This window comes from Chiloscyllium punctatum, chromosome 6 (assembly GCF_047496795.1).
Source record: "Chiloscyllium punctatum isolate Juve2018m chromosome 6, sChiPun1.3, whole genome shotgun sequence".
Taxonomy (NCBI): Eukaryota; Metazoa; Chordata; class Chondrichthyes; order Orectolobiformes; family Hemiscylliidae; genus Chiloscyllium; species Chiloscyllium punctatum.
Genome location: NC_092744.1, coordinates 85,771,597 through 85,798,298, shown reverse-complemented (window position 1 = coordinate 85,798,298; position 26,702 = coordinate 85,771,597). Strand labels below are relative to the sequence as shown.

Here is a 26,702-nt window from a genome sequence, read left to right as displayed (position 1 = left end):
TTCTTCTCCAGGGTTTATTGGGAACCAATGCTACTTTACAAATGATAAAAATCAAACTGCAACAGTTGTTAGCATGTTAACATTGGCATGCTGTCATTAACTTGAATGTGAGCAGCAGGGTAATCATTCCAATGAATGAAGTGAGATTGGTTTGAACTAGAATGTGTGCTAAATGTGAAATTCGAAATGATGACTGATCTGGATTGATTGATAAGCTGGGACAGTGAAAGGAGCTGAGAAAATACTAGAGACTGACGGTAATTTCTTCCTCCACACTTTGAAAATGCTGCCGGTGTTTGAACAGCTGCCTGTTGACAGTGACTGCGCTGGTTTGTGTGATTTTAACTTGATTACGTTGGCCGGGAGCCAATGAACTGCAGTTGGTTTGAAATTGCTCTTGGCTGTATTTCCAAGTCTCTCATCTCTTCTGGCAGGAAATTGGCCAGCGTTGTCCTACATTTACAGAACCTGGGGGAATCTGGAATCAATGGTGTGTTCCCAGAATCACCAGCAATGGAGGAAGCAATAACTTTCTTCACTCAGGATAGGAGCTAGCATCTACTCTCCAAGACCTCGCACTCACTCTTTCTCTGCTCGTGTGACCACCTCCAAACAGGACTTAGACATTCTCACCATTGGCTGCACTCACTCAGTTTCACCCACCCTAACCCCCTGACACCACTAATCCTGTATATCCTCTTTGCTACCCACCCACTCACTCAATCAGGGCACCTCCCCACCTGCACCAATAGTCATCGCTGTGTCACCCACTTTCATCTTCCATGGTACCTGCCTGTGTCTCATTCCAGAAGGAAAATGGTCCACAGTAGGGCAGAAAGGGTCCAGTTGGACGGTGGGTTGTCCAACATTTAGCTCCTCACTCCACTATGTGGATAGATCTCAGTCTCTGACTGTCCCGAGTACTGACTGACCATATCCAAGACCCTGGACTGATATTAGAGGCTGTCCCTGACTTAATGTGTGAAGACCCCTGAGCAAAGGCCATTCCCCCTTTACTGAAGGTCTGCTGACAAGCTTTCTAGCTCTGTGCCTACACTGAATGGCAAGGCAAGACTGAAGTAATGTGTGGCTGGTACCTCTGTCTGAGTGGGTCAGTGGTCAACACAGCTGCCTCACAGCACCAGGGACGCGGGTTCGATTCTAGCCTCAGGCAACTGTCTGTGTGGAATTTGTACATTCTCCCCATGTCTGCATGGGTTTCCTCCAGGTGCTCCGGTTTCCTCCCACAGTCCAAAGACGTGCAGGTTAGGTGAATTAGCTATGCTAAATTGCCCATAGTGTTCAGGGATATGTAGGTGAGGTGCATTAGTCAGGGGAAATGTAGAGTATGAGGGAAGGGCAATGGCTCTCGGTGGGATGTTCTTCAGAGTGTCAGTGTGGACTTGTTGCACCAAATGGCCTGTTTCCACACTGAAGGGATTCTATGATTCTGTGAAAAAGGCAAGGCAGGGATACTGTGAACATTCAGGTTGGCTTAGAGTGAGGGAGCTCTGTGAGAGTGAGGGACGATGCCAGAGATACAGCTGAGTATCTTCTGTATTCAGGAGCTGAGTGTGTGTCCCTGAGCACATAGTGTCCTTGATGCAGCATTACAATGAGAGTTAGGGGGGCTGCCCAAGGGATAGCACTGAAGTGCAGAAACATCCTGTAAGTGGATTGGAAATGTACCAAAAGGGGTCATAAAGGCTGGAGCATCTTGAAAGCCAATATCGTTGACATGGTGTGTGTGTGTGTGTGTCTGTATCTGTGTCTGTGTGTGTGGGTTTGTGTGTGTAGTCGATACCCATGGATCGTGCCCTGAGACTTTGGAACCTAGGCTCCAACCTGGAGGTCACAAGCTCACTTTATCTCTCAATGAATGCACAAAACATGGAGTGAGGTGCCACCAGCATTGAATTTGGCCTCACTGGACTTCTCACACGATTGCCTGAAATCTTTCCTTTGCCCACAGCATTCAAACCACAAAACAAATCTGTTCTGAACTTGATTGCAAAACACACCAATAAAAGCAAAATAGTGCAGATGCTGGAGATTTGAAGTAGAAATAAAAGTTGATGGAAAAACTCAGCAAGTCTGGCAGCAACTGTAGGGAAAGAAACCGAGCTCATATTTGAGTCTGGAATTGGGTTTTTTTCCGATGAAGTTAAATTGGACTCAAAGTAATCCCATTTTTCTCTCTACACAGATGCTATTTCCTGTTTATATTTTAATTTAAAACCCACAGGACATCCAATTCAGCATTATCCATCATCGTACACATAGAAACAGGGACTTAGCTTGTCAGTGTAAAGTTTACTATTGATTTTTCAGATTGATGGACATTAGCAGCTTTTATCATTCACAAAATCAAGCAGCCAGTTCTGAACAACTCCTTACCTTCTCATACCATCTAGCCAAGGGCGTGTTGTTGAACAATTCTTTAGGATTCAAGGGCAAGATGATTACATTCTTGAATGAAGAAAGCAGACGGATGCCTTTGTACTCAGGTTCTTGATACCCAGATATGTTCCCATTGAATGCTTTCATGAAGTAATAAACTGGTTTGTTTGGGTTGAGTCTAGCTGCTGATTCGATGCCACACATGGCCAGTGAGGAAGGGTTGAGTTGACTGGACGTCTGTAGAAACATGATTCCCGGGTCTGTGGATGGGTGTGGGTATTTCACACTCACTGTGGAGCTTGATGTTGGTAATTTAATTCGGTCAGTGCCAACTGGATTGCCCATGTAGCTTGCCAGTGTATTTGGCAACTCACTTAATTTTAAAATCTCCTCATTCAAAGAGGGAATTAAAAGCAAGTAGGCAGCAAGAGCAAATACCAGCATGAGGAAAAGTACTGCAAATCTTGCAATACCCTTCATCACTGAAGATAGTTCTGTAATGATCACTGTGAGAAGAAAGAATTGTCAATTATAAACAGTTCAGTTCATACACTCATACTTGGGAACACTTACAAGCTCAAAAGCAAAGCATTTCAGTAAGTAGCAAATGGAACATAAGAGCACAGGTAATACAGCCAGAAGGAGACATTTGACCAAATCAGCCTGCTCCATCTTGTAATACAATTATGGCTGATCTTGGGTTTCAATTCCACTTTCCTTCCCAGTCCACATTCCCCCCCAGTTCCCTGGAAGACGATAAGTCTGACTATTTCAGCATTAGAAATATCAATCATGGAGCACCCTCTGGGATATAAAACTGCAAATGTTCACGATCCATTGAGTGAAGTCCTTATCCTGAGGCTGTTCACCAAAGGCCTTGAATTCCCAAATAGTGGAAATGATTTCTCAGAGTCCATCCCCTTGAATCCTTCAGAATCTTATGTTTCAATGAAATTGCTTTTTATTCTTCTGAACACAGTGAATATAACACGGATACAGAGAGCTCTGGAGAAACTCAGCAGGTCTGGCATCATTGAGGCAACATGATGGCTCAGTGGTTAGCACTGCTGCCTCACGGCACCAGGGACCCGGGTCCGTGTCCCAACTCGGGTGGCTGTCTGTGTGGAGTTTGCACATTCTCCCCGTGTCTGTGTGGGTTTCCTCGGGGTGATCTGGTTCCTTCCCACAATCCAAAGATGTGCAGGTTGGGTGAATTAGCCATGCTAAATTGCCCATAGTGATAGGTGCGTTAGTCAGAGGTAAAAGTAGGGGAATGAGTCTGGTGTGTGTCGGTGTGGGCTAGTTGGGCCAAAGGGCCTGTCTCCATACTGTAAGGAATCTAATCTAAAATTGAAGGAGAAAGAAATGTAAGTTTGTGTTTTAAATCTGTAGAAGAAAACTCTGGATAAGAGTCATACTGGACTCAAAACATTAACTATTTTGCTCTCCACAGATGTTGCCAGACGTGCTGAGTTTTTCCAGTACTCTCTTTGTGTATATTCCACATGTCCAACATCCACAGTACTTTGCCTTAACTCAGACAGCTGAGCATACCAACAACAATGCAGTTATGTCCTTCCCGAATAGGGGAGACCAAAGATGGACAAATATCCCTGATGTAGTCTCATAAATGTCCTACACAATTTTGGGAAAACTTCCTTACTTTTATATTCCTTTCCGCTTTCAATAAACAGCTTAATTTCATTTATCTTCAATGGCTGTACTAGCATGCCATCTTTTTGTGACTCATCTACCAAGACAATTAGATCCTTCTGCACTTCAGAGTTTTTGCAAACTCAGTCCATCAAAATAGTATACTGCTTTTGTATTTCTTATGAGAGGGATTATGTTCTCACTTTCCCATATTCTGTTCCCTTTGCTCCATCCATTGTGAACTAACTGATCTTCTATCTATGACATCATGATGCACTGTGTGCTCTTCATATTTACTGAAATCATTGAGATAAATGCCTTCCTGGAAATCTAGATACATCACATTCATCTTTATACATGCTGTTTGTTAATTCCTTTAAGGACTCTGTAAACATAATTTCCCTTTCACAAAATCATGTTGACTAAGTTTCCTGTTATAACCTTGCTAATTGTGGAATCCATTTTCACTATAATATGTAAAAGTAACTGACATGTAGTTTCCTGAGATAAATGGGAGGGTGGGGGTGGGGTAACTGGGAAGGCAACAGGTAGATGCAGTTGGGGTGTCATGGTGATAGGTCAGAGTGGTGACTGGGTCTGATAGGTAGGGAGGAAGATGGATAGGTAGGACAGTTGAAGATGGCGGGGTCGAGTTGGAGGGTTGGATCTGGGATGAGGTGTGGGGAGGGGAAATAATGAAAATTGTGAGGTTGACATTGATGCCGTGTTGTTGGAGGATCCCAAGGCAAAAGACGATGCGATCTTCCTCCAGTCGTAAGGTGGCTTGGATTCGGCGCTGGAGGTGGCCCAGGACTTGCATGTCCTTGGCAGAGTGGGAGGGGGAGTTGAACTGTTCGGCCTTTGGAAGGTGGGGTTGTTGGGTGCGTATGTCCCAGAGATATTCTCTGAAATGTTCTGTGAGTTGGCGTCCTGTCTCCCCATTGTAGAGGAGACCACATTGCGAGCAATGGACACAGTAGATGAGTTGTTTGGATGTGCAGGAAAATCTCTACTGGATGTTGAAGGATCCATTGGGGCCTTGAATGAAGGTAAGGGGGGAGTGTGGGTGCAGATTTTGCATCTCTTGCAGAAGTGAGGGAAGATGCCGGGTGTGGAGGGTAGGTTGGTGGGAGGCTTGGACTTAACGGCACAGTGGCTCAGTGGTTAGCATTGCTGCCTCACAGCATCAGGGACCCCTTCAGTGATCACTCAATAGTACGGGAATGCTTTTCCCAGAATACTTGCCTTTTTGATAAATGTCTTTATTTCTTTGAGCATGTTATAGTCTGCAATACAGAATTAGATCCTATAATATCCTATCATTCCGAAATTGCAACTTCTTAAAAATTGATAAACTTTAAAAAAAAGTTATTTCTATTAAAGTATGTAATAATATTCTGTATATACGTTCTATCCTGAGATAATTTAGCTGGTTTGAAAACTCCCAGGAAGGAGAATATTTCATTTTAACTCCGTCTGTAGCTGGTAAAATTGAGAATGTTCCTTTAATGATTCAAAATTTCTCTAAATTGAGTGTTAGATATACCTCACCTGGAGGTCAGTGGATAGGTAAGAGAATAGAATCATGAATAATAAGTCAAAAACTATATATTTAAAGGCAATTCAAACAAACCAGCAGTTTGAGTCCCATGGCAGGGGATTCAAGTTGGGTCACATTCATTAATGACATTGCTTTGCTAGGTCCTGCTCCAAACCTATTGTGTGCTGTGAGCGATAATTGAGAAGTTCAGACTATGCTGAGACACTTTGCCGTCACACCTCTCACAAACTCCTCAATCATCTTGTCCACTAACTCTACATCAGGCGCCATAATCTTCAAATCAAGGTAGAGTCCACACTCTCACCTTGCATTCAAGAACTAACATTACAGTTATGAGACACTGCCAAGCAGAAAGCTGACAAAACTACACCATATACATGCACTCCAAAAATAAGAAACTGGAGAAACTTGGCATCACCACTCACAGGAGCCAAACCTCCCCTGGCACCACAATTGAAAACGTTATCACACGGGGAAATTGATCATCAACTTATCAGATCACACACCGCAACTGGAAGAGATTGAAGTTTTCAGCCATGGGCTCAATTTCTGCCCCACCACCAAATGGACCCCATTGGTCGTGCAGCAGACATGGAGGAGTTTATCAAACAAATGAGACTCCAGGAATTCTTCCAAGATGTCAGCAGTGATCCTAACGAGACAATCAACAAACCAGAACAGTCATCAGAGAGATCCGTAGTGGAGCGACCAAAGAAGGAGTCGATTTGGAGCCCTCTGGAGGGCCGCTGCCCTGGGCTTGACGTGTATGCTCAAACCGTCAGGAAATGTATCAAGGCCAGATTCATCAGCAACACTGACAAGGTAGAGCAAAATATTACCTGATCACAACGCAACGCTGTCCATGCTCTCAAACCCAATCGCAATATTGTCATCACACCTGCAGATAAAGGAGGAGCCATCATCATTCAGAATAGAACGGACTACTGCAAGGAAGTGTACCAACAACTGAACAGCCAGGAACACTACAGGCAACTACTGGCTGATCCGACCGAAGGACACACCATGAACTAAACAGATTGATCAAGACTTTTGATCCAATTCTTCACTCTTCCCTTTGCACTCTCATCCCACATGCTTCTCATGCATAGGACGTCTACTGCCTTACCGAAGATACACAAATCCAACACACCAGGACAGCCCCATCATGTCAGGCAATGCAATCCTGTGTAAGCACCTCTCAGGCTGTATCGAGGGCATCTTGAAACCCATTGTACAGCAGAGCCCAACTTCTGTCTTGACACTCCATTGGAAATGACATCATCATAGGAAATGACATCACCAACCCAAAGAAACCCACACATATAACTAGAAAGCAGGATTCATCAGCAGTGCTTTGTCTGGGGGCTCACTGAAGATTATACCTAGTATGGTGACGAAACATCTGAAAATGAACCTTCCAGTTCAGCGACCAAATCTATATCCACATCCATCAACATAATCCTTTAGGGAAGGAAAATGCTATCCTACCCTGGTCTGGCCTAAATGTGACTCCAGACCCACATCAATGTGGTTGAATCTTAACTGTTCTCTGGGCAATTAGAGATGGGGAATACATGCCAGCCTAGACAGTGACACCCTCAACATGTAAATTCATTTAATACTGACCCATGGCAGTGTGGTTGAATCTTAACGTCTCTCTAAAACAACCAGGAGAGCCAATCAATTCAAGGATAATGAGATATGAGCATCAGAAGTTGGCCTTGACAATGATGCTCACAATCCATACAAAAAACATTTGCCACCAAGCATTCCAGCAATACCCACATTCCACAATTAAATTGAAAGATTCAGAACCACACCATTGGCTGTCAGGCGATTATTAACATCATGAAAACACCCACATTCCGGGTTAAAGAGAAGCCTTTCTGACACTCTCTGCCTTTGTGGGTTCAGTTGTGAGGGTGGAAAAAGCCTGGAGCAGACCTCTCAGTTTAACCATCCCCTGCAGTTTCTCAGTCAGTGCCACTTCCAATCTGTCTGACTCAGTGACTCAGCTGCCCACTGAATCTTCAACACAGTGATATACTTACTGTTTCATTTTAAACTGAATTACCTCACAAATGTCATTCTTTGTCATATCACATATATCTAGCACATTATTTCAACAGTCATTATTCGAATTCTTTTATGATTTGTTATGATCTGTTCAACAGCCTCAGAAATTATATTTTGTTAAACTGAAAGAGTATACTTGACAAACAGGATTAACACGTTACACCTGTCTGAACATGTTGATCTTTTCACATTTCAAATACTGCTCTTCATTCAGAGTGAAACTCAGAATAGCTGGAGATTGAACTGTGAAAGATAAACTGCTCTCTGCTCATCTCCATTGCAGGTGATCAGTTTAGGGGTCACTCTGCTGGGATTGCCAGCAATCCAGTGGGATTCTCAATTGCCGTGACTGTAACTTTCTGCCAATTCTTTCAGTTCCCACTCCCCACACTCACACTGCCCTCTCCCCTCACCTGTCCCTCACAACAGATTCCCCCAACCCAGGATCAGTTCCCTAACCTCATGTAGGAGTTCCTGCCATCCCCCAGACCAATCCTCCTCATCCCCACAGCAGATCCTCCCCACCCTTCAGCAGTTCCTGTGAGTCTGCAGTCCCAGCATCTCATCCATATGCACAGAGCACATCACAGTTCCCCTTGTGATCTAGTCCTCTCCTGGGCAAATTGCTTAAATCAAACTCCAGGAAAGCTGAACTGTGTGGAAAGAAGTGAACTTTGACAAAACAAAATCTTTGTGAAACCATTGAGACACTGCTGATAAACGGGAGAAATCGTAGCAGAAATTCACAGAGATGGTTTTTTGTTCTGGGAAAATGAGCTGCAGTTAAAGGTTTGAAGAGTGAAGGAGAGTCAGACAAACAGACAGTGGGGATAACAGACAGTGAGGTGGAGAGGGAGAAAAAGAGAATGAGTAAAGGCATAGAGAACAAGAGAGAGAGATGGAGTGGAAAAAGTGGAGAGATATAGTGAGACAGTTGGAAAGGGGGAGGGTGTCATCGAGAGACTGGGGAATGGGTGTGGAAAAGGACTATAGTGCAAATACTGTTTCCAAGAAGTAGGAGTATCCCTGATGCTGTTCTCAATCCCAGTCCCAGACAGGTCAGTGCGTGCATGTTCCAATCCCCAGCCTGGATAATTTGAGAGGGCTTGCAGTCAGAAATGTATCTGTCTGTAAACAACGGATGTTTCAGCAATCAGGTTACACTGGGCGTGTCAGGATCGAAACTAAGGTCAATGTCACATGTGACTTTCCCTGTTGCTGATTTGCCCTTTACAAAACTTTGTGGGATGTTTTATTGAGGCCAGCGACATTATGAACATGGTCAAACAGACAGACAGAATAATGTGAGCAACCCCAATGAAATGTGGAGAATGTGATGATATTTGAAATCAGTAGGCATGTGTTATATTATCAGATACTTTATGGTCAAACCTCCAGGATAATATCCCATCCTAAAATTCTGAAATGTGACTTTGGAAGAGACCCTGAGGGAATATTGTAATTAGAAATGTTTGTGTAGGGACAGGAGAGAGAGGGAGGAAAAAATGCTTGAACATCTGTGTGTGTGTGTGTGTGTGTGTATTAGTATTCTTCTGTTATGTCGATTCAGCACCACTAGGTATGTGGATTAATTTTTCTTGATGTGATATACCATGAGACTAATATATATAAAATAAAGTAATCTCCAGGTAAAGTCTATGCCTTGAGTGGTACAATGCAGAAACCCTTTGGCCTGGGTACATTTCATATTTGCGCAATGATGTCTTAAAGAGACATCACCCCAAAGATGAGAACACAACATCCCTCTTCTCTTTCAATGATGGGAGCAGTACACTGTCTTTCTCAATTCCTTTTACTGCAGGGTCATGACATAAAGTTCTTTGTAATATTCAGCTAAGGATATAGGATATAAGACAAAGAATATAGGACAAAGGATATAGGATATAGGATATGGCCTTTCACTACACTAGTATTAGGAGCAGAGATCCATCAACCGCCATTCTTGTCCAGGATCAAAATGATTAATTTATTATTATTAAAACTTATTTAATGCTGATGTCAAACTTTATAAGTTCAGAAATGCTGACCCCTCTAAATTGCCAAAAGCACACCAACAAAACACACTCATAGACCGGGTAAGGGGAAGAGTCAGATTTTGCTTTGCAAAATTCACTTTAAGGGTTAAAGAAAAACACTTTGGTGCAACATATCCTAGCTCATAAATGTTATAAGGTTAAAGATTGAATTGCTCGGGCAACTGTGATTCCAGTGTTCTGGAATGTGAAGAGGGATGTCAATCACAAATGAGTAGATATTTCTGAGGTCGTTACTAACACAGCTTTCTCAGTTGAGAATGTGTATCGGGTATAAGCAGGCAGGGAAAGAGTTAAGTTCTGAGTTTTGTGAAACAAGATGTTCAGCTGAGCATGACTCAGATCATATAAGAACTTACAGTCAACAATGGGGGGCTGCAGGCAAAGGTAATCGGTTAACAAGCTGGAAAACAGTCATTATGTTGAGCCATTTAACAATATTGGAAGCAGTCAGTATGTGAGGTGAGTATAACAAGGTGAAAAGTATTCGTTATGTGAAGCCAGTTCTTCAGTGTGTAACAGTAGATGACTTAATCTTTACTGTTGACTCTCGCCAATTGTAACAGTCATCCAATCACTATGTATGTTGCCTTATCTGGATGCTCCTCCCTGTAAAATGACAATACAATTCATTGAGAAACTGCTGTGCCAGAGAAGACCATGAACTCGTGTCTCTGTGCACATGGCCCATCATTCTCTGTCCCTGCCAGGGCCTAGAATAAAGATGAAGGAAGCAAAACTATACGATGTCTTTGACGGTTTCTTTTGACTGAGAGAGGGGAAACAGGATGTCAATATCGGCATAGTCGGCAGGATCTAAATGGATAGTTACGATTAGACGGTTTCAGCGGCTGCTTGGAACATCGGTGTCTTGAATTGGACAGGTCTACAAGATAAAATTTTAAACCTTTGTCCCTCTCGACATTCCAGTGTGCCAGAGATGCTCCCCTCGTTCAATTACTCTCTATTCTACAGATTCCTCAAACAGCAATTAGATCAGTCAAGAGATACAGTTTCGCAAGCTCACTGGTAGACAGAGATTTGAGTCCTCTGCACTATATTAGGAAGAGGGGGGGTGTCATTGAAGTTCGAGTCCTCTGTACGGTAGTGGGGTTCGAGCCCCTTGGGGTGGGTTTGATTGAGGCTCGAGTCCTCTGCGTGGTACTGGGGTTTGAGTCCCCCAGGGTGGGTGTGATTGGGGTTCGAGTCCTCTGCATAGTACTGGGGTTCCAGTACTCTGGGGTGGGTGTGATTAGGGTTTGATTCCTCTGTGTGGTACTGGGGTTCCAGGACCCTGGGGTGGGTGTGATTGGGGTTTGAGGATGCTGCGTGGTACTGGGGTCCCAGTACCCTGGGGTGGGTGTGATTGGGGTTCAAAACCTCTGCATGGTACTGGGGTTCCAGGACCCTGGGGTGGGTGTGATTGGGGTTTGAGGATGCTGTGTGGTACTGGGGTTCCAGTACCCTGGGGTGGGTGTGATTGGGGTTCAAATCCTCTGCGTGGCACTGGGGTTCCAGTACCCTGGGGTGGGTGTGATTGGGGTTTGAGTCCTCTGTGTGGTGCTGGGGTTCCAGGACCCTGGGGTGGGTGTGATTGGGGTTTGAGTCCTCTGTGTGGTACTGGGGTCCCAGGACCCTGGGGTGGGTGTGATTGGGGTTTGAGGATGCTGCGTGGTACTGGGGTCCCAGTACCCTGGGGTGGGTGTGATTGGGGTTCAAAACCTCTGCATGGTACTGGGGTTCCAGGACCCTGGGGTGGGTGTGATTGGGGTTTGAGGATGCTGTGTGGTACTGGGGTTCCAGTACCCTGGGGTGGGTGTGATTGGGGTTCAAATCCTCTGCATGGTACTGGGGTTCCAGTACCCTGGGGTGGGTGTGATTGGGGTTTGAGTCCTCTGTGTGGTGCTGGGGTTCCAGGACCCTGGGGTGGGTGTGATTGGGGTTTGAGTCCTCTGTGTGGTACTGGGGTCCCAGGACCCTGGGGTGGGTGTGATTGGGGTTTGAGTACGCTGCGATGTACTGGGGTTCCAGGACCCTGGGGTGGGTGTGATTGGGGTTTGGGTACGCTGCGATGTACTGGGGTTCCAGGACCCTGGGGTGGGTGTGATTGGGGTTTGAGTATGCTGCGATGTACTGGGGTTCCAGGACCCTGGGGTGGGTGTGATTGGGGTTTGAGTACGCTGCATGGTACTGGGGTCCAGTACCCTGGGGTGGGTGTGATTGGGGTTTGAGTCCTCTGTGTGCTGCTGGGGTTCCAGGACCCTGGGGTGGGTGTGATTGGTGTTTGAGTACGCTGCGATGTACTGGGGTTCCAGTCGCCTGGGGTGGGTATGATTGGGGTTTGAGTACGCTGCGATGTACTGGGGTTCCAGTACCCTGGGGTGGGTATGATTGGGGTTTGAGTACGCTGTGTGGTACTCGGGTTCCAGTAGCCTGGGGTGGGTTTAATTGATGTTCAAGTACTCTGTGCGGTACTGGAGTTTGAGTACCCTGGGGTGGGTGTGATTGATGTTCAAGTCCTCTACGTGGTACTGGGGTTTGAGTCTACACGGTGTGTTGATTTGAGGTTCAGGTCCTCCACGCTGTGCTGAGGTTCGAGCTTTCTGTGTTTATTTGAGGTTTAAGTTTTCTGTGTTTAGGTGGGATTTGGGGTCTCTGTGTTTAATTGAAATTTAGGTTCTCTATGTTTAAGTGGGACTTGAGTTCTCCAAGTTTAAGTGGGGTTCAAGCTGTCATGTGGAGTAAAGTGAGAAAGAGGTTAAGGACCCCTCGTGGTGAAATTTGAGGATCTGCGAGTCTTTGTTCTGGGGAAGAGAGTGGCTTGGATTGCAGCAACATGTGGTCGACTGTAAGAGCTTTTCCTTTTTACAGGTGTAATTTCAGGGAGAGGATGCAAAAAGAAATGAGAAAATGCTGAAATTAAGGTTATATTAATACTTGGGTTGAAAAGGGAAAGTTTCAATGGAAATTGTAACAATGTTTTAAAATTTTGGTTTGTTAAGATACTGGTTTGGAAAATCCTTTTAAGTAACTGTTTTGCCTTGTTTGAGTCAGGGTCTCAATTCAGTGAGTTTTGTGGGCTATGTAATGGGGCAGATTTTGTTTTCACATTGAAATTGTACAACATTATGTCCTTTCTGAAAGTATCAAACTTGTAACCTTAAAACAAATTGATCGAGTGCCTTGAGCCCCGATTTGTTTAAAGTTCTACAATGCCTGTTTCAAACCACAGTTCCGTCAGTGGTCATAGTATAGTAAGATGAAAGTATTGTACTAAAGTATCTTTGTTGCTGTGTTTTTAAAGCAGAGTGCATTTTTAGTTTGATGTTTTGTTAAGAATTTTAGAGAATATTAGAACTTGAGGGTGAGTTGTTTCAATTTAAGATTAGATTACTTACTGTGTGGAAACAGGCCCTTCAGCCCAACAAGTCCACACCTCCCCACCGAAGCGCAACCCACCCATACCCCTACATCTACCCCTTACCTAACACTACGGGCAATTTAGCATGGCCAATTCACCTGACCTGCACATCTTTGGAGTGTGGGAAGAAACCGGAGCACCCGGAGGAAACCCACGCACACATGGGGAGAATGTGCAAAATCCACACAGAGAGTCACCTGAGGCGGGAATTGAACCCCGGTCTCTGGCGCTGTGAGGCAGCAGTGCTAACCACTGTGCCACCGTGCCACCCACAGGTCTTTCAATTATTGTTAAGACTTCATTGGCCTCCTTCATATTGCAAATTCAAAGAATATTTATCTCTTCCAAAATTGCTACCATAATTTCAACTGTTTTATTTTGGAAGTTTCATTTGGAGAACATATTTTAAAATATTCAGCATTTGTTTGCCATGAATATTTGAGATTTAAATCTGAACTGAAACTGCCTCTTCGATTGCTAAAGTACAGGAAACATTTTGTTGTTTTCTTGCTGTTCCAGACTTTTGAACTACTTTTCCTGATGACTTTCACATTAGCCAAGTTTCAGTTTGTTGAAAGAAAATACTTTTTGAATAACCCAAATGAGGTACCCAAGGGTTTGATTTTCGGACCACTTGTTTATATATGACTGAATTGTTTAGGCAATACAATTTAGAAGTTTATGGACTGTATAAAACTTGATAATGTCATAAATAGTGAACAGATGAACAGACTTCAAGAATTCAAAGAATGTTGAAATAGGCAGACACACTTTAGTCACTGTGTGACTGTCTTCATACTGATACCCACCTTGGCAAGGAAGGAACGAGAGAGGAAATGCAAAGATACTTTCAGCAGCTAACATCTTCTCTGGAGTTTCTCCATTCACAGGTAAAGCATGCCTTCGGACCACTACCTGCCCCTCCACAACCTGATCCAACAGATTCAATCAGCTCCCCAGTCATGAGCAGGAAATGTGAAGAAGTTCACAACAGTGAAGAAGAGGTCGGTACGCGTTTCGTCAGTGGCCTTCCCAAGAACATTAAACCACATGAGCTTTACCTTGTATTTCGATCATATGAAGGATCACTGATCAAGCTAACAGCAACACCGCCAGTTGGCTTTGTTACATTTAATAACAGAGTGGGAGCAGAAGCAGCAAAGAGTGCTGCATTCACCGAGATTGCAACTGCAGATGTGCTGGTATCCTCCATCTGAAGCATCTCCACAAGCATGGAAGTCTTGTCAGTTTTGTGAAGCATTTAACTGTCCTTATCCAATAATCAGATTTCACCGTGGAGTGATGCACAGGAGTGTTGACAGACTGAATTTTGTTTTAAGGTTAGACTTGACCTAAAGGACATTTTGGAGAATGGGCTCATTTCCACTCGAGTTGGAGGGGATGGAGTCGTCACTAAGGACTATACACTTAAGAACATTACTGATGATGTTTCTTTTCCACATGGGATGATTCTTCAAAATCTAATTACTGTAACAGACTAGTAATAATCATTGTATGCTGTGTTTCAATAACCTGCTTAAATACTGGCTATCAGAGTCTTATGAAAGCTGGTAATGACATTGTTTCTCATGAATTGGCAAAAGGAGGGAATGATAATATTTATAGGATATGAGCAGGCAGGGAAAGTGTTCAGTAATGAGTTTTGTGAAGACAGGGAAAGTGATAAATTCTGAGTTTTGTGAAACAAGTGGTTCAGCTGAGCATGACTCTGATCCGATAAGAACGTACAGTTAATAACGGGGTGGTGCAGGAAATGGTAATGGGTTAACAAGATGAAAAGCAGTCATTATCTAGAGCCATTTAACAAGATTGGAAGCAGTCAGTATGTGAGATTAGTTTAACAAGGTGAAAAGTATTCATAATGTGAAGCCAGTTATTCATTGTGTAACAGAAGATGGCTTAATCTTTACTGTCGACACTCACTAAATGTAAAGACCACCCAATCGATATGTATGTTGCCTTATCTGGATGCCCCACCCTATAAATTACATTGTAATTCATTGAGAAACTGCTGTCCCAGAGAAGACCGTGAATTCATGTCTCTGTGGACATGGGCCATCATTCCCTCTCCCTGCCAGGGCCCAGAATAAAGTTGAAGGAAGTAAAATTATACAGTGTCTCTGAACGTTTTGTTTCAACAGAGAGTGGGGGAACAGGACAACTTAGTAAACACAGTATCAAGGATTCTTCTGGATGTTCTCCAAAAGCACAATCAAGCCTCAGACTGGACTGGTGTCCTGCTACCATACTGAGCCCACTAGAAGTGGACTTTCAGGATAAGGACAACTAAACTGTGAAGCTATTTTCCAGGCTGGTAACTGACAGAAAAATCAAAACAGTCTCCAAAGCAGAGGCTGCAACCTGACAGTGATCAGTTCCGGTGGGGATCTGCAGTAAACAAGCAATTATCACAAGACATGTGATTTCCAAGAGATTCCTTATTGAACAAAAACTCAATTCCAATTAACCTCACCCTTTCAAACTGCAGTCCTCTAAAAGGATGCAATATAAAGGCAGCTTAACGCTAGAAAGAACCACCTTACATTTACCACTAATTGCCCACCCAAGTCTTGGACTTCCACTTTTTAATTGAACTGGCAGCTTGACAACTTTCAGAAAATGTTTGTTTTGAACTCAGTGATTGGAAAGTGGAAGGTTTGAAGATTTTTGACCATGATGCTGATTGTTATTCCGAGGAGTCTAACAACAATGACCATTCTGACAATCCAGATTGGGTTTGCCTTAATGAAGCATTATGAGGCAATGATCCTCTGCTCAACTCTCTCCACTGTACGGACAGTTTATGAGCATTTCAGACTCCGCTAACCTTTCTGCATCCAAGCTATTCCTTCAGAGGTCTCTTATTTTATACCCATTTCCCACGGTCCTGGTGAGGCACCGACTCTGGTAGAGGTGTAACACCTATTGCAGCATGTAGTCTATTGCTATTGATAACACAGCTCGTTATTGGAAAGACTTGTTTAGTCCTTTGGAATCAGCTCCATTGATAGGATGGTGGTTTGAGTTTTCAATTCATGCCATACCAGTAATTTGAATTGTGAACAGCCACCAAGAGACTAGAATTGACCAGTTCACTACAAATTTATTGACAGATTTGTCACTGTGATGAAGGGGGGACAAAACATTAAATTACCATCTTTGAAAGTTTGACATTAAAACAGAAACTGTTTGGTCAGTTTGGTGAAGGTTTTGATGAAAAGGTCAGAAAGTTGTTTTGGAACAGTGACCTAAATACATCAGTGTTTAAAAAGCATGTGACTGCAATCAAGTGTTTGGGAGAACACCTGTAGATAAAATGCTTATTTTAGTGAGTTAATAACAGACAGTGCAAACAGAACAAAGCTATGTTTTGTTTTAACTTCAGGGCAGTCGAATCAACATGTTCAGTAATAACAGTCCAGCTCAATTCAGAGGGACAAGTCACCTCAGCAAAAATGTTTTCTACTGTACAGAGTTTCAAAGCCAGAAGAGCTTGTAAAGAAGTTTTCAAATCGTTCAAACTAATAGGCCATTGGAATTGTGAAAGTTTCATGACTCCAAACTTGGAATAGAATCATAAAATTAATTCTGTAATTCACAGGAAAAAGACTGGAAGAAGTCAATTAAATAGAAAATAGTGTTGAAATAGTACAATAGGTTCTCTGAACACAAGTCTTTGTAATGAAAAGTGTTGGAAAGTAGATTAAAGTGTTATTTTGCTGTTTATATTAAGAACTTTCTAAACTACCTCCTCAAACTATTCTAACAGAACTATCAGCCATGACCTCTGGGCTCTCTGTTCATTGTGGTCTCACTCCTTTTTATGTATTTAATTATTCTCTTGTAGTCCATTTCTGAGTTTCTTGCAAGTTTGGTCATATAGTTATTTTCTCCCTCTTCATTTACATTTCGTTATATTTTGTTCCTTTTAAAACTCTTCCAATTTTCTGATTTACCATTAATTTTTGGCACATTATGTTTTTGTTTCTTTCAATTGGATTCTATCATTAGTTTCCCAGGTTACCCATGGTCACGTTATCTCCTTCACAGGACCTTTCTTCCTCATTGGGATATAACTTTGTGAGTCATGAACTATTTCCTTATTGTTATTATTACACAACTGTAATTCAATAGACAATAGACAATAGATGCAGGAGTAGGCCATTCAGCCCTTCGAGCCTGCACCGCCATTCAATATGATCATGGCTGATCATTCCCAATCAGTATCCTGTTCCAGCCTTATCTCCATAACCCTTGACTCCACTATCTTTAAGAGCTCTATCCAATTCTTTCTTAAATGAATCCAGAGACTGGGCCTCCACTACCCTCTGGGGCAGAGCATTCCACACAGCCACCACTCTCTGGGTGAAGTAGTTTCTCCTCATCTCTGTCCTAAATGGTCTACCCCATATTTTTAAGTTGTGTCCTCTGGTTCGGCACTCCCCCATCAGCGGAAATATGTTTCCTCCTGCCAGAGTGTCCAATCCTTTCATAATCCTATACGTTTCAATCAGGTCCCTTCTCAGTCTTCTAAACTCAAGGGTATCCAAGCCCAGTCGCTTCAGTCTTTCCGTGTAAGGCAATCCTGCCATTCCAGGAATTGACCTCGTGAACCTACGCTGCACTCCCTCAATAGCCAGAATGTCTTTCCTCAAATTTGGAGACCAGAACTGTACACAGTACTCCAGGTGTGGTCTCACCAGGGCCCTGTACAGCTGCAGAAGCACCTCTTTGCTTCTATACTCAATTCCTCTTGTTATGAAGGCCAGCATGCTATTAGCCTTCTTCACGACCTGCTGTACCTACATGCTTGCCTTCATTGACTGGTGGACAAGAACACCCAGATCTCTCTGAACAGCCCCTTTACCTAATTTGATACCATTGAGGTAGTAATCTGCCTTCCTGTTCTTGCCACCAAAGTGGATAACCAGACATTTATCCACATTAAACTGCATCTGCCATGCATCTGCCCACTCACCTAACTTGTCCAGGTCACCCTGTAATCTCCTAACATCCTCATCACATTTCACCCTACCACCCAGCTTTGTATCATCAGCAAATTTGCTAATGTTATTGCTGATACCATCTTCTATATCATTTACATATATTGTAAAAAGCTGCAGTCCCAGCACGGATCCCTGCGGTACCCCACTGGTCACTGCCTGCCATTCCGAAATAGAGCCGTTAATCACTACCCTTTGTTTCCTATTAGCCAACCAATTCTCTATCCAATCTAGTACTTTGCCCCCAATACCATGCGTCCTAATTTTACTCACTAACCTCTTGTGTGGGACTTTATCAAAAGCTTTCTGAAAGTCCAGGTACACTACATCCACTGGATCTCCCTCGTCCATCTTCCGAGTTACATCCTCAAAAAATTCAAGAAGATTAGTCAAGCATGATTTCCCCTTCATAAATCCATGCTGACTCTGTCCTATCCTGTTAATATTATCCAGATGTGCCGTAATTTCATCCTTTATAATAGACTCCAGCATCTTTCCCACCACTGAGGTCAGACTAACTGGTCTATAATTTCCTGCTTTCTCCCGCCCACCCTTCTTTAAAAGTGGCACAACATTAGCTGCCCTCCAATCCTCAGGAACCGACCCCAATTCTATTGAACTCTGGAAAATAATCGCCAGCGCATCCACGATTTCCCGAGCCACCTCCTTCAGTACCCTGGGATGCAGGCCATCAGGTCCCGGAGACTTATCAACCTTCAGACCTAACAGTCTCTCCAACACCAAATACTGGCAAATATAAATTCCCTTAAGTTCAGGTCCTTCAGCCACTGTTACCTCAGGGAGATTGCTTGTGTCTTCCCCAGTGAACACAGATCTGAAGTACCCATTTCATTCCTCTGCCATTTCTTTGTTCCCAGTAATATATTCCCCTGTTTCTGTCTTCAAGGGCCCAATTTTTGTCCTAACCATTTTATTGCCTTGGACATACCTAAAAAAGCTTTTACTATCCTCCTTTTTATTCTTGGCCAGTTTATCTTCGTACCTCATTTTTTCTCTGCGTATTTCCTTCTTACTAATCCTCTGTTGTTCTTTAAAAGCTTCCCAGTCCTCAGTTTTCCCACTCATCTTCGCTAAGTTATACTTTCTCTCTTTTAACTTTATATGTTTCTTTACTTCCCTCATCAGCCACGGCCGCCCATGTCTCCTCCTAGGATCTTTCTTCCTTTTAGGAATGAACTGATCCTGCAACTTCTGCATTATACACAGAAATATCCGCCATTGTTCCTCCACAGTCTTCCCTGTTAAGGTATTGCACCATTGAACTTTGGCCAGTTGCTCCCTCATAGCTCCATATTTCCCTTTATTCAACTGAAATATTGTCACTTCCGATTGTACCCACTCCCTCTCAAATTGCAGATTGAAGCTTATTGTATTATGGTCACTACTTCCCAATGGCTCCTTCACTTCGAGGTCACTGACCAATTCTGGTTCGTTACACAATACCAGATCCAGAATCGCCTTATCCCTGGTCGGCTCCAGCACCAGCTGCTCTAAAAATCCATCTCTGAGGCACTCCACAAAGTCTCTTTCTTGAGGCCTGATACCATCCTGATTCTCCCAGTCTACCTGCATGTTAAAATCCCCCATAACAACTGTAGTAACATCTTTGCGACAAGCCAATTTCAGCTCCTGATTCAACTTACATCCGACATCCAGACTACTGTTTGGGGGCCTGTAGATGGCTCCCATGAGGGTCTTTTTACCCTTAGTGTTTCGAAGCTCTATCCACACTGTCTCTACATCCCCTGACTCTAGGTCCCCCCGCGCAAGGGACTGAATATCCTCCCTTACCAACAAGGCCACCCCACCCCCTCTGCCCGTCAGTCTGTCCTTACAATAGCACGTGTAGCCTTGAATATTCATTTCCCAGGCCCTGTCCCCATGAAGCCACGTCTCAGTTATCCCCACAATATCGTATCTGCCAATTTCCAAAAGAGCCTCAAGCTCATCCACCTTGTGTCTAATTCCTGGTAACCTCCTTTCCCAGTCCACTCCAGTGAACTCAGTTCTGATTTCTCCCCACAGATGATGCCAGACCTGCTGAGCTTTTCCAGCAATTTCTGTTTTGGACCCTTGCCTTCCTGTCTGTCTTTGTGGAAGTCACATACTTAGTTCCTGGTTTGATCTCCTTGTAACCACATCTACATAATGGCTGTAAAATCAGACCTCTTATCTTCTATTTGTGTCACTAACTCATCTGTTACATTCTCAATGCAACATGATTTTGGTCAAGATGCACAAATTTTGCCTTTTGACCTCTTTTTGCCACTATTTGCTGTTTTTCTAATGCTTGAACACCCTGTAGCAGTAGCAGGAGAAAGCAGAATCGTATTCAAGTATAAAGGCAGCCTGTGATAAGACAATCTGCTGACTTCAGCAGGGAAAGGCACACCCTGAGTGAATCAAAAGCAATCTAAAGAAATACCATCAAGCCAGACAATCAACTGTGGTTAAATCAGGAACGAAGAGAGCATTTTTAAAATTGATTCACAGCATGTGGGCTGGGCCAGCATTTATTGCCCCTCCCTAAGTGGCCAGAGGGCAGTTTAATGTCAACCACATTGCAGTGGGTCTGCAGTCTCAGACTGGGTAAGGATGGAGTTGCCTTCTCTAAAGGACATTAGTGAACCTGATTTTATTTCTCTCTCAACAATCAATTCATGGCTATTGTTCTCTCCTTCATTTCAGTTATTTACTGAATTCCATTACCTGATGTGATGGGATTTGAACCAGTGTCCCCAGAACAATATCTAGGTGTCGAGATTAACAGTCTCAAAGATTATCAAGCCGTTAGTCCATCAGCTCCCCAATCGAGGTTTGGAGGTGTGTAATATGGGCAGCACGGTGGCACAGTGGTTAGCACTGTTGCCTCACAGTGCCAGAGACCCTGGTTCAATTCCTGCTTCAGGTGACTCTCTGTGTGGAGTTTGCACATTCTCCCCGTGTCTGTGTGGATTTCCTCCGCGTGCTCTGGTTTCCTCCCACAATCCATAAATTGGGCAGGTTAGGTGAATTGACCACGCTAAATTGCCCGTAGTGTTAGGTGAAGGGGTAAATGTAGGGGAGTGGGTTGTGCTTCGGCGGGTCGGTGTGGACTTGTTGGGCCAAAGGGCCTGTTTCCACACTATAAGTAATCTAATCTAATCCCATTCATAACAAAAGGCTTTCTGGGAGTCATAGACCCATTCAAGATTCATTTCCCCACACAATAATGGACAAGATCAGCTGATTGGAAGGAGCATTAATTCTTCCAGAAGCAATATCTTGCACTGTTCTCACACTGGACAAAGCTTAAAAAACACTTCAGAGACTCTTTTTGAAAACATCAAAGTTATTGCTTCAATGAAATATTTTCTGTCATTCTCTTTGTGGGTTCAACTAAAGGAGTGCGAATGGGGTGGAGTTAAAAGTGTATGAAAATGTCAAAAACAGACCCTCCTGATTTCACAACCTCCTGCAGTTTCTCAGTCAGCGCCACTCCCTTCTGCTCTGTCTTACTCAACTGCTCTTTACACCTTCAAGAATTAACTCTCCTCAATTGTAAACTCAGCAAAGGTGAAAATCAGATTATAGTCCCATTGGAGGTTTATTCCGGAGCGCTGCTCCTTCGTCAGATAGCGTGTGGGGTTGGATCATAAGGACACAGAATTTATCGCAAAAGATTATAGTGCCATACACTGATGCATTAGATTGGCCTAACAGCAATCGGGATTTGTTCAATTTTATACATCAGTGATCTATTGCTATAAATTCTGTGTCCTATGTTCCTAGCCCACTTGCTACCTGACGAAGGGGCAACGCTTCCAAATAAACCTGTTGGACTTTAACCTGGTTTGGTGTGATTTGTAACTTTGTCCACCCCATTCCAAGGCATCTCCACATCATTAAACTCAACAGTGAGTCCCCTCACACACACTTCACCGTTTATAGCTTAGAAAACAGCGAAAACACACGCTTGAGAATACAAAAGGTGAGGGTGGAACTGAATAAATATCCTTTCGCCTTTGAGAAGAATATCCTAAACATGTTCCAGTCCCACCGCCCGAGCTACAGAGAGGGTCGGTGTTCCCCAGCCTGGAGAAATAGCTCAAAGTAGCTCGCTGGTTTACTTCCAGTTAAACCTGTTGGACTATAACCTGGTGTTACTGGATTAGTGGTGCTGGAAGAGCACAGCAGTTCAGGCAGCATCCAACGAGCAGCGAAATCGACGTTTCGGGCAAAAGCCCTTCATCAGGAATAAAGGCAGTGAGCCTGAAGCATGGAGAGATAAGCTAGAGGAGGGTGGGGGTGGGGAGAGAGTAGCATAGAGTACAATGGGTGAGTGGGGGAGGAGATGAAGGTGATAGGTCAAGGAGGAGAGGGTGGAGTGGATAGGTGGAACAGGAGATAGGCAGGTTCGTCAAGTCCGGACAAGTCAAGGAGAGTGTGCTGAGCTGGAAGTTTGAAACTAGGATGAGGTGGGGGAAGGGGAAATGAGGAAGCTGTTGAAGTCCACATTGATGCCCTGGGGTTGAAGTGTTCCGATGCGGAAGAGGAGGCGTTCTTCCTCCAGGCGTCTGGTGGTGAGGGATCGGCGGTGAAGGAGGCCCAGGATCTCCATGTCCTCGGCAGAGTGGGAGGGGGAGTTGAAATGTTGGGCCACGGGGCGGTTTGGTTGATTGGTGCGGGTGTCTCGGAGATGTTCCCTAAAGCGCTCTGCTAAGAGGCGCCCAGTCTCCCCAATGTACAGGAGACCACATCGGGAGCAACGGATACAATAAATGATATTAGTGGATGTGCAGGTAAAACTTTGATGGATGTGGAAGGCTCCTTTAGGGCCTTGGATAGAGGTGAGGGAGGAGGTGTGGGCACAGGTTTTACAGTTCCTGCGGTGGCAGGGGAAAGTGCCAGAATGGGAGGGTGGGTCGTAGGGGGGTGTGGACCTGACCAGGTAGTCGCGGAGGGAACGGTCTTTGCGGAAGGCGGAAAGGGGTGGGGAGGGAAATATATCCCTGGTGGTGGGGTCTTTTTGGAGGTGGCGGAAATGTCGGCGGATGATTTGGTTTATGCGAAGGAGGAGGTTGAGCAATTCATCAACTTCACCAACACATTCCACCCTGACCTTAAATTTACCTGGACCATCTCTGACACCTCGCTCCCCTTTCTGGAACTCTCCATCTCCATTAGTGACGATCGACTTGACAATGACATTTTTTACAAACCCGCCGACTCCCACAGCTACCTGGATTGCACCTCTTCACACCCTATCTCTTGCAAAAATGCCATCCCGTATTCCCAATTTCTCCGCCTCCGCCATATCTGCTCCCAGGAGGACCAGTTCCACAATAGAACACACCAGATGGCCTCCTTCTTTAGAGACCGCAATTTCCCTTCCCACGTGGTTAAAGATGCCCTCCAACGCATCTCGTCCACATCCCACACCTCTGCCCTCAAACCCCACCCCTCCAACCGTAACAAGGACAGAACGCCCCTGGTGCTCACCTTCCACCCTACAAACCTTCGCATAAACCAAATCATCCGCCGACATTTCCGCCCCCTCCAAAAAGACCCCACCACCAGGGATATATTTCCCTCCCCACCCCTTTCCGCCTTCCGCAAAGACCGTTCCCTCCGTGACTACCTGGTCAGGTCCACACCCCCCTACGACCCACCCTCCCATTCTGGCACTTTCCCCTGCCACCGCAGGAACTGTAAAACCTGTGCCCACACGTCCTTCCTCACCTCTATCCAAGGCCCTAAAGGAGCCTTCCACATCCATCAAAGTTTTACCGGCACATCCACCAATATCATTTATTGTATCCGTTGCTCCCGATGTGGTCTCCTCTACATTGGGGAGGCTGGGCGCCTCTTAGCAGAGCGCTTTAGGGAACATCTCCGAGACACCCGCACCAATCAACCAAACCGCCCCGTGGCCCAACATTTCAACTCCCCCTCCCACTCTGCCGAGGACATGGAGGTCCTGGGCCTCCTTCACCGCCGATCCCTCACCACCAGACGCCTGGAGGAAGAATGCCTCCTCTTCCGCATCGGAACACTTCAACCCCAGGGCATCAATGTGGACTTCAACAGCTTCCTCATTTCCCCTTCCCCCACCTCATCCTAGTTTCAAACTTCCAGCTCAGCACTGTCTCCTTGACTTGTCCGGACTTGTCCGACCTGCCTATCTCCTGTTCCACCTATCCACTCCACCCTCTCCTCTTTGACCTATCACCTTCATCTCCTCCCCCACTCACCCATTGTACTCTATGCTACTCTCTCCCCACCCCCACCCTCCTCTAGCTTATCTCTCCATGCTTCAGGCTCACTGCCTTTATTCCTGATGAAGGGCTTTTGCCCGAAACGTCGATTTCGCTGCTCCTTGGATGCTGCCTGAACTGCTGTGCTCTTCCAGCACCACTGATCCAGAATCTGGTTTCCAGCATCTGCAGTCATTGTTTTTACCTCATTGATTATAACCTGGTGTTGTGTGGTGTTTAACTTTGTACACCCCAGTCCAACACCGGCATCTCCAAATCATGGAGAAATAGCGAGAGATTAATCCCGGAAGGACATTCACTGAAAAAAAACCCATTTCACTTTAATCCAAAACTGGTGGTCGTTATGAAGTTGATCGACGCACATTGTGTTGTTCCTGAGCAACGTGAAAAGAAGCTGAAAAGAGGAAGGAAGGATACGAACAAACTTCCAAAGGAAACATTTTGAACATCAGCGTGACCTTACCCTGCTGAAACGTGTCCGTGATCCAGGATGGTTGGAGCTAATCGTTTTCGTATCCAGGAAGTGCTGGGGATGGGAGAGCAAACATTCACGTTCAACACCTGATTGTCAAGAGAAAACAGAATTTCGACCCAAAACTGTGACGAGCATTTAGGAAACTCTGTCTATGCAATGTTATTGACAATTTGCAAACGACGGAAATCGAGATTAATCAGTTTGGGAACAAAAACGTAGGGAATTATAAACAGAGCTGCTCCTCTCGGGAAAGGAGCGGGAGTGAGAAAGATATTTGAAAATCATTCATGTCAGTGTGTGTTTTTCTCTCTGGCTGCATGTGCTGTGTATTGCAGTAATTTTGTCTGTTTTTGTCTTTGTGCGATGCGCGTTTGTGTGATTGTGTCTGTCTTTGTATCTGTCTTTGTGTGTCTGTCTTTGTATCTGTCTTTGTGTCTGTGTGCCCGTACACCTGTCTTTCTCAGCATCCGCCTTTAATTATGATTTTCCCTTCTCCCATATGACTGCGAATGTATATTGGGAAAAAGTAAGGAACAGTTAAAGCAGAATTTCCGAATTTCTAAAACAAATCTCCTGCTGAATGAGGAAATTAACGCCAGCTCCAAACGGTGGGTAATTTACTCAGGAACATGGGACTGGTTGCGGGTGCAATGTCTTAAGCACTTCTTTTAAATTGTATCTTGGCAGAAAATGGTGGAAATACTGAGGAGCAGGTTGGACAGTTTCTGTGGAGGGAGATGGGGAAGGTTCATACGTTAGCTCTGAGAAGGAAGATGATTCAGGTTTGAATTATGTGGAATGGGGAAGACTGGACAAAGAACAAAAGAGTCCGAATGGTATTCAACCATTCCCAGCGACGACATTGCACCCACACCTTGGGAAGGGGACTGCTCGTGTTTGCTGTACAATGGTCAGTTCCATTGACAACTCCTCTGATAATGAGGCTGTCTTTGCTCTCAAACCGGGCAATGTTGGAGTTTGGAGGTAACATTGTCACCATACAAGTATCAGGTAATGATATATTCAAAACATCTAGAAGATTGACTGCTGATTTTGAATCCCTTCCTAATTCGATTGAACATTTATTTTCCTCCAACACATTGATGCTGGCCCCACATAAAGAAATTATCCATGTGCATCATAAAATATTCCTGAAAGGTTTCTATTGTAGTATCAATGGAACAAGGTTGGATCCACATACAATTGTGAACACTCCTCCTACACATAATTCATTCCCTAACCAGGCAGTTATTGTTCCACTTTTATCATCAGTGCTGCTCTTTCTTATCTGCCATTCAATCATTGTCTACATTGTCAATCTGGTATTTACAGTCACAGAGATGTACAGCATGGAAACAGACCCTTCCGTCCAACTGTCCATGTTGACCGGATATCTGAAATTAATGTAGTCCCATTTGCCAACATTTGGCCGATATCCCTCCAAACCCTTCCTGTTCACATACTCATCCAGATGCCTTTTAAATGTTGTAATTGTTCCTGCCTCCAACACTTCCTGTGGCACCTCATTCCATAAATGTATCACCCTGTGCGTGAACATGTTGCCCTCAGGTCCCTTTTAGTTCTTTCCCCTCTCACCAGAAGCCTCTGCCCTCTAGTTTTGGACTCCACTACCATGGGAAAAAGACTTTGTATATTCATCCTATCTATAACCCTCATGATTTTATAAACTACTATAAGGCCATCCCTCACCCTTCAACACCATAAGGAAAACTGCCCCAACCGATTCAGTCTCTCCCTGT

General features: G+C 44.4%; 1 protein-coding gene across 5 annotated transcripts in view; it reads right to left on the bottom strand.

The window, feature by feature from the left end:
- Positions 1-25,149, bottom strand: part of LOC140479182 (lactosylceramide 4-alpha-galactosyltransferase-like) — a 32,330-nt gene extending 7,181 nt beyond the window's left edge. Inside the window, exons 1-3 of one of the 5 annotated variants that reach the window (XM_072573199.1) lie at positions 24,931-25,149; positions 6,454-6,512; positions 2,398-2,906 (exon numbers count right to left, since the gene is read on the bottom strand). In XM_072573199.1, coding sequence (XP_072429300.1) covers positions 2,398-2,880 — 483 coding nt within the window. In that variant the 5' untranslated portion in view covers positions 2,881-2,906; positions 6,454-6,512; positions 24,931-25,149. Of the gene's footprint in view, positions 1-2,397; positions 2,907-6,120; positions 6,428-6,453; positions 6,513-7,434; positions 8,188-8,692; positions 9,082-24,930 lie in introns of those variants that run through there. The other 4 variants (XM_072573201.1, XM_072573200.1, XM_072573202.1 and 1 more) reach the window with 4 other exon arrangements.
- Between the last annotated feature and the right edge of the window lie 1,553 nt (positions 25,150-26,702).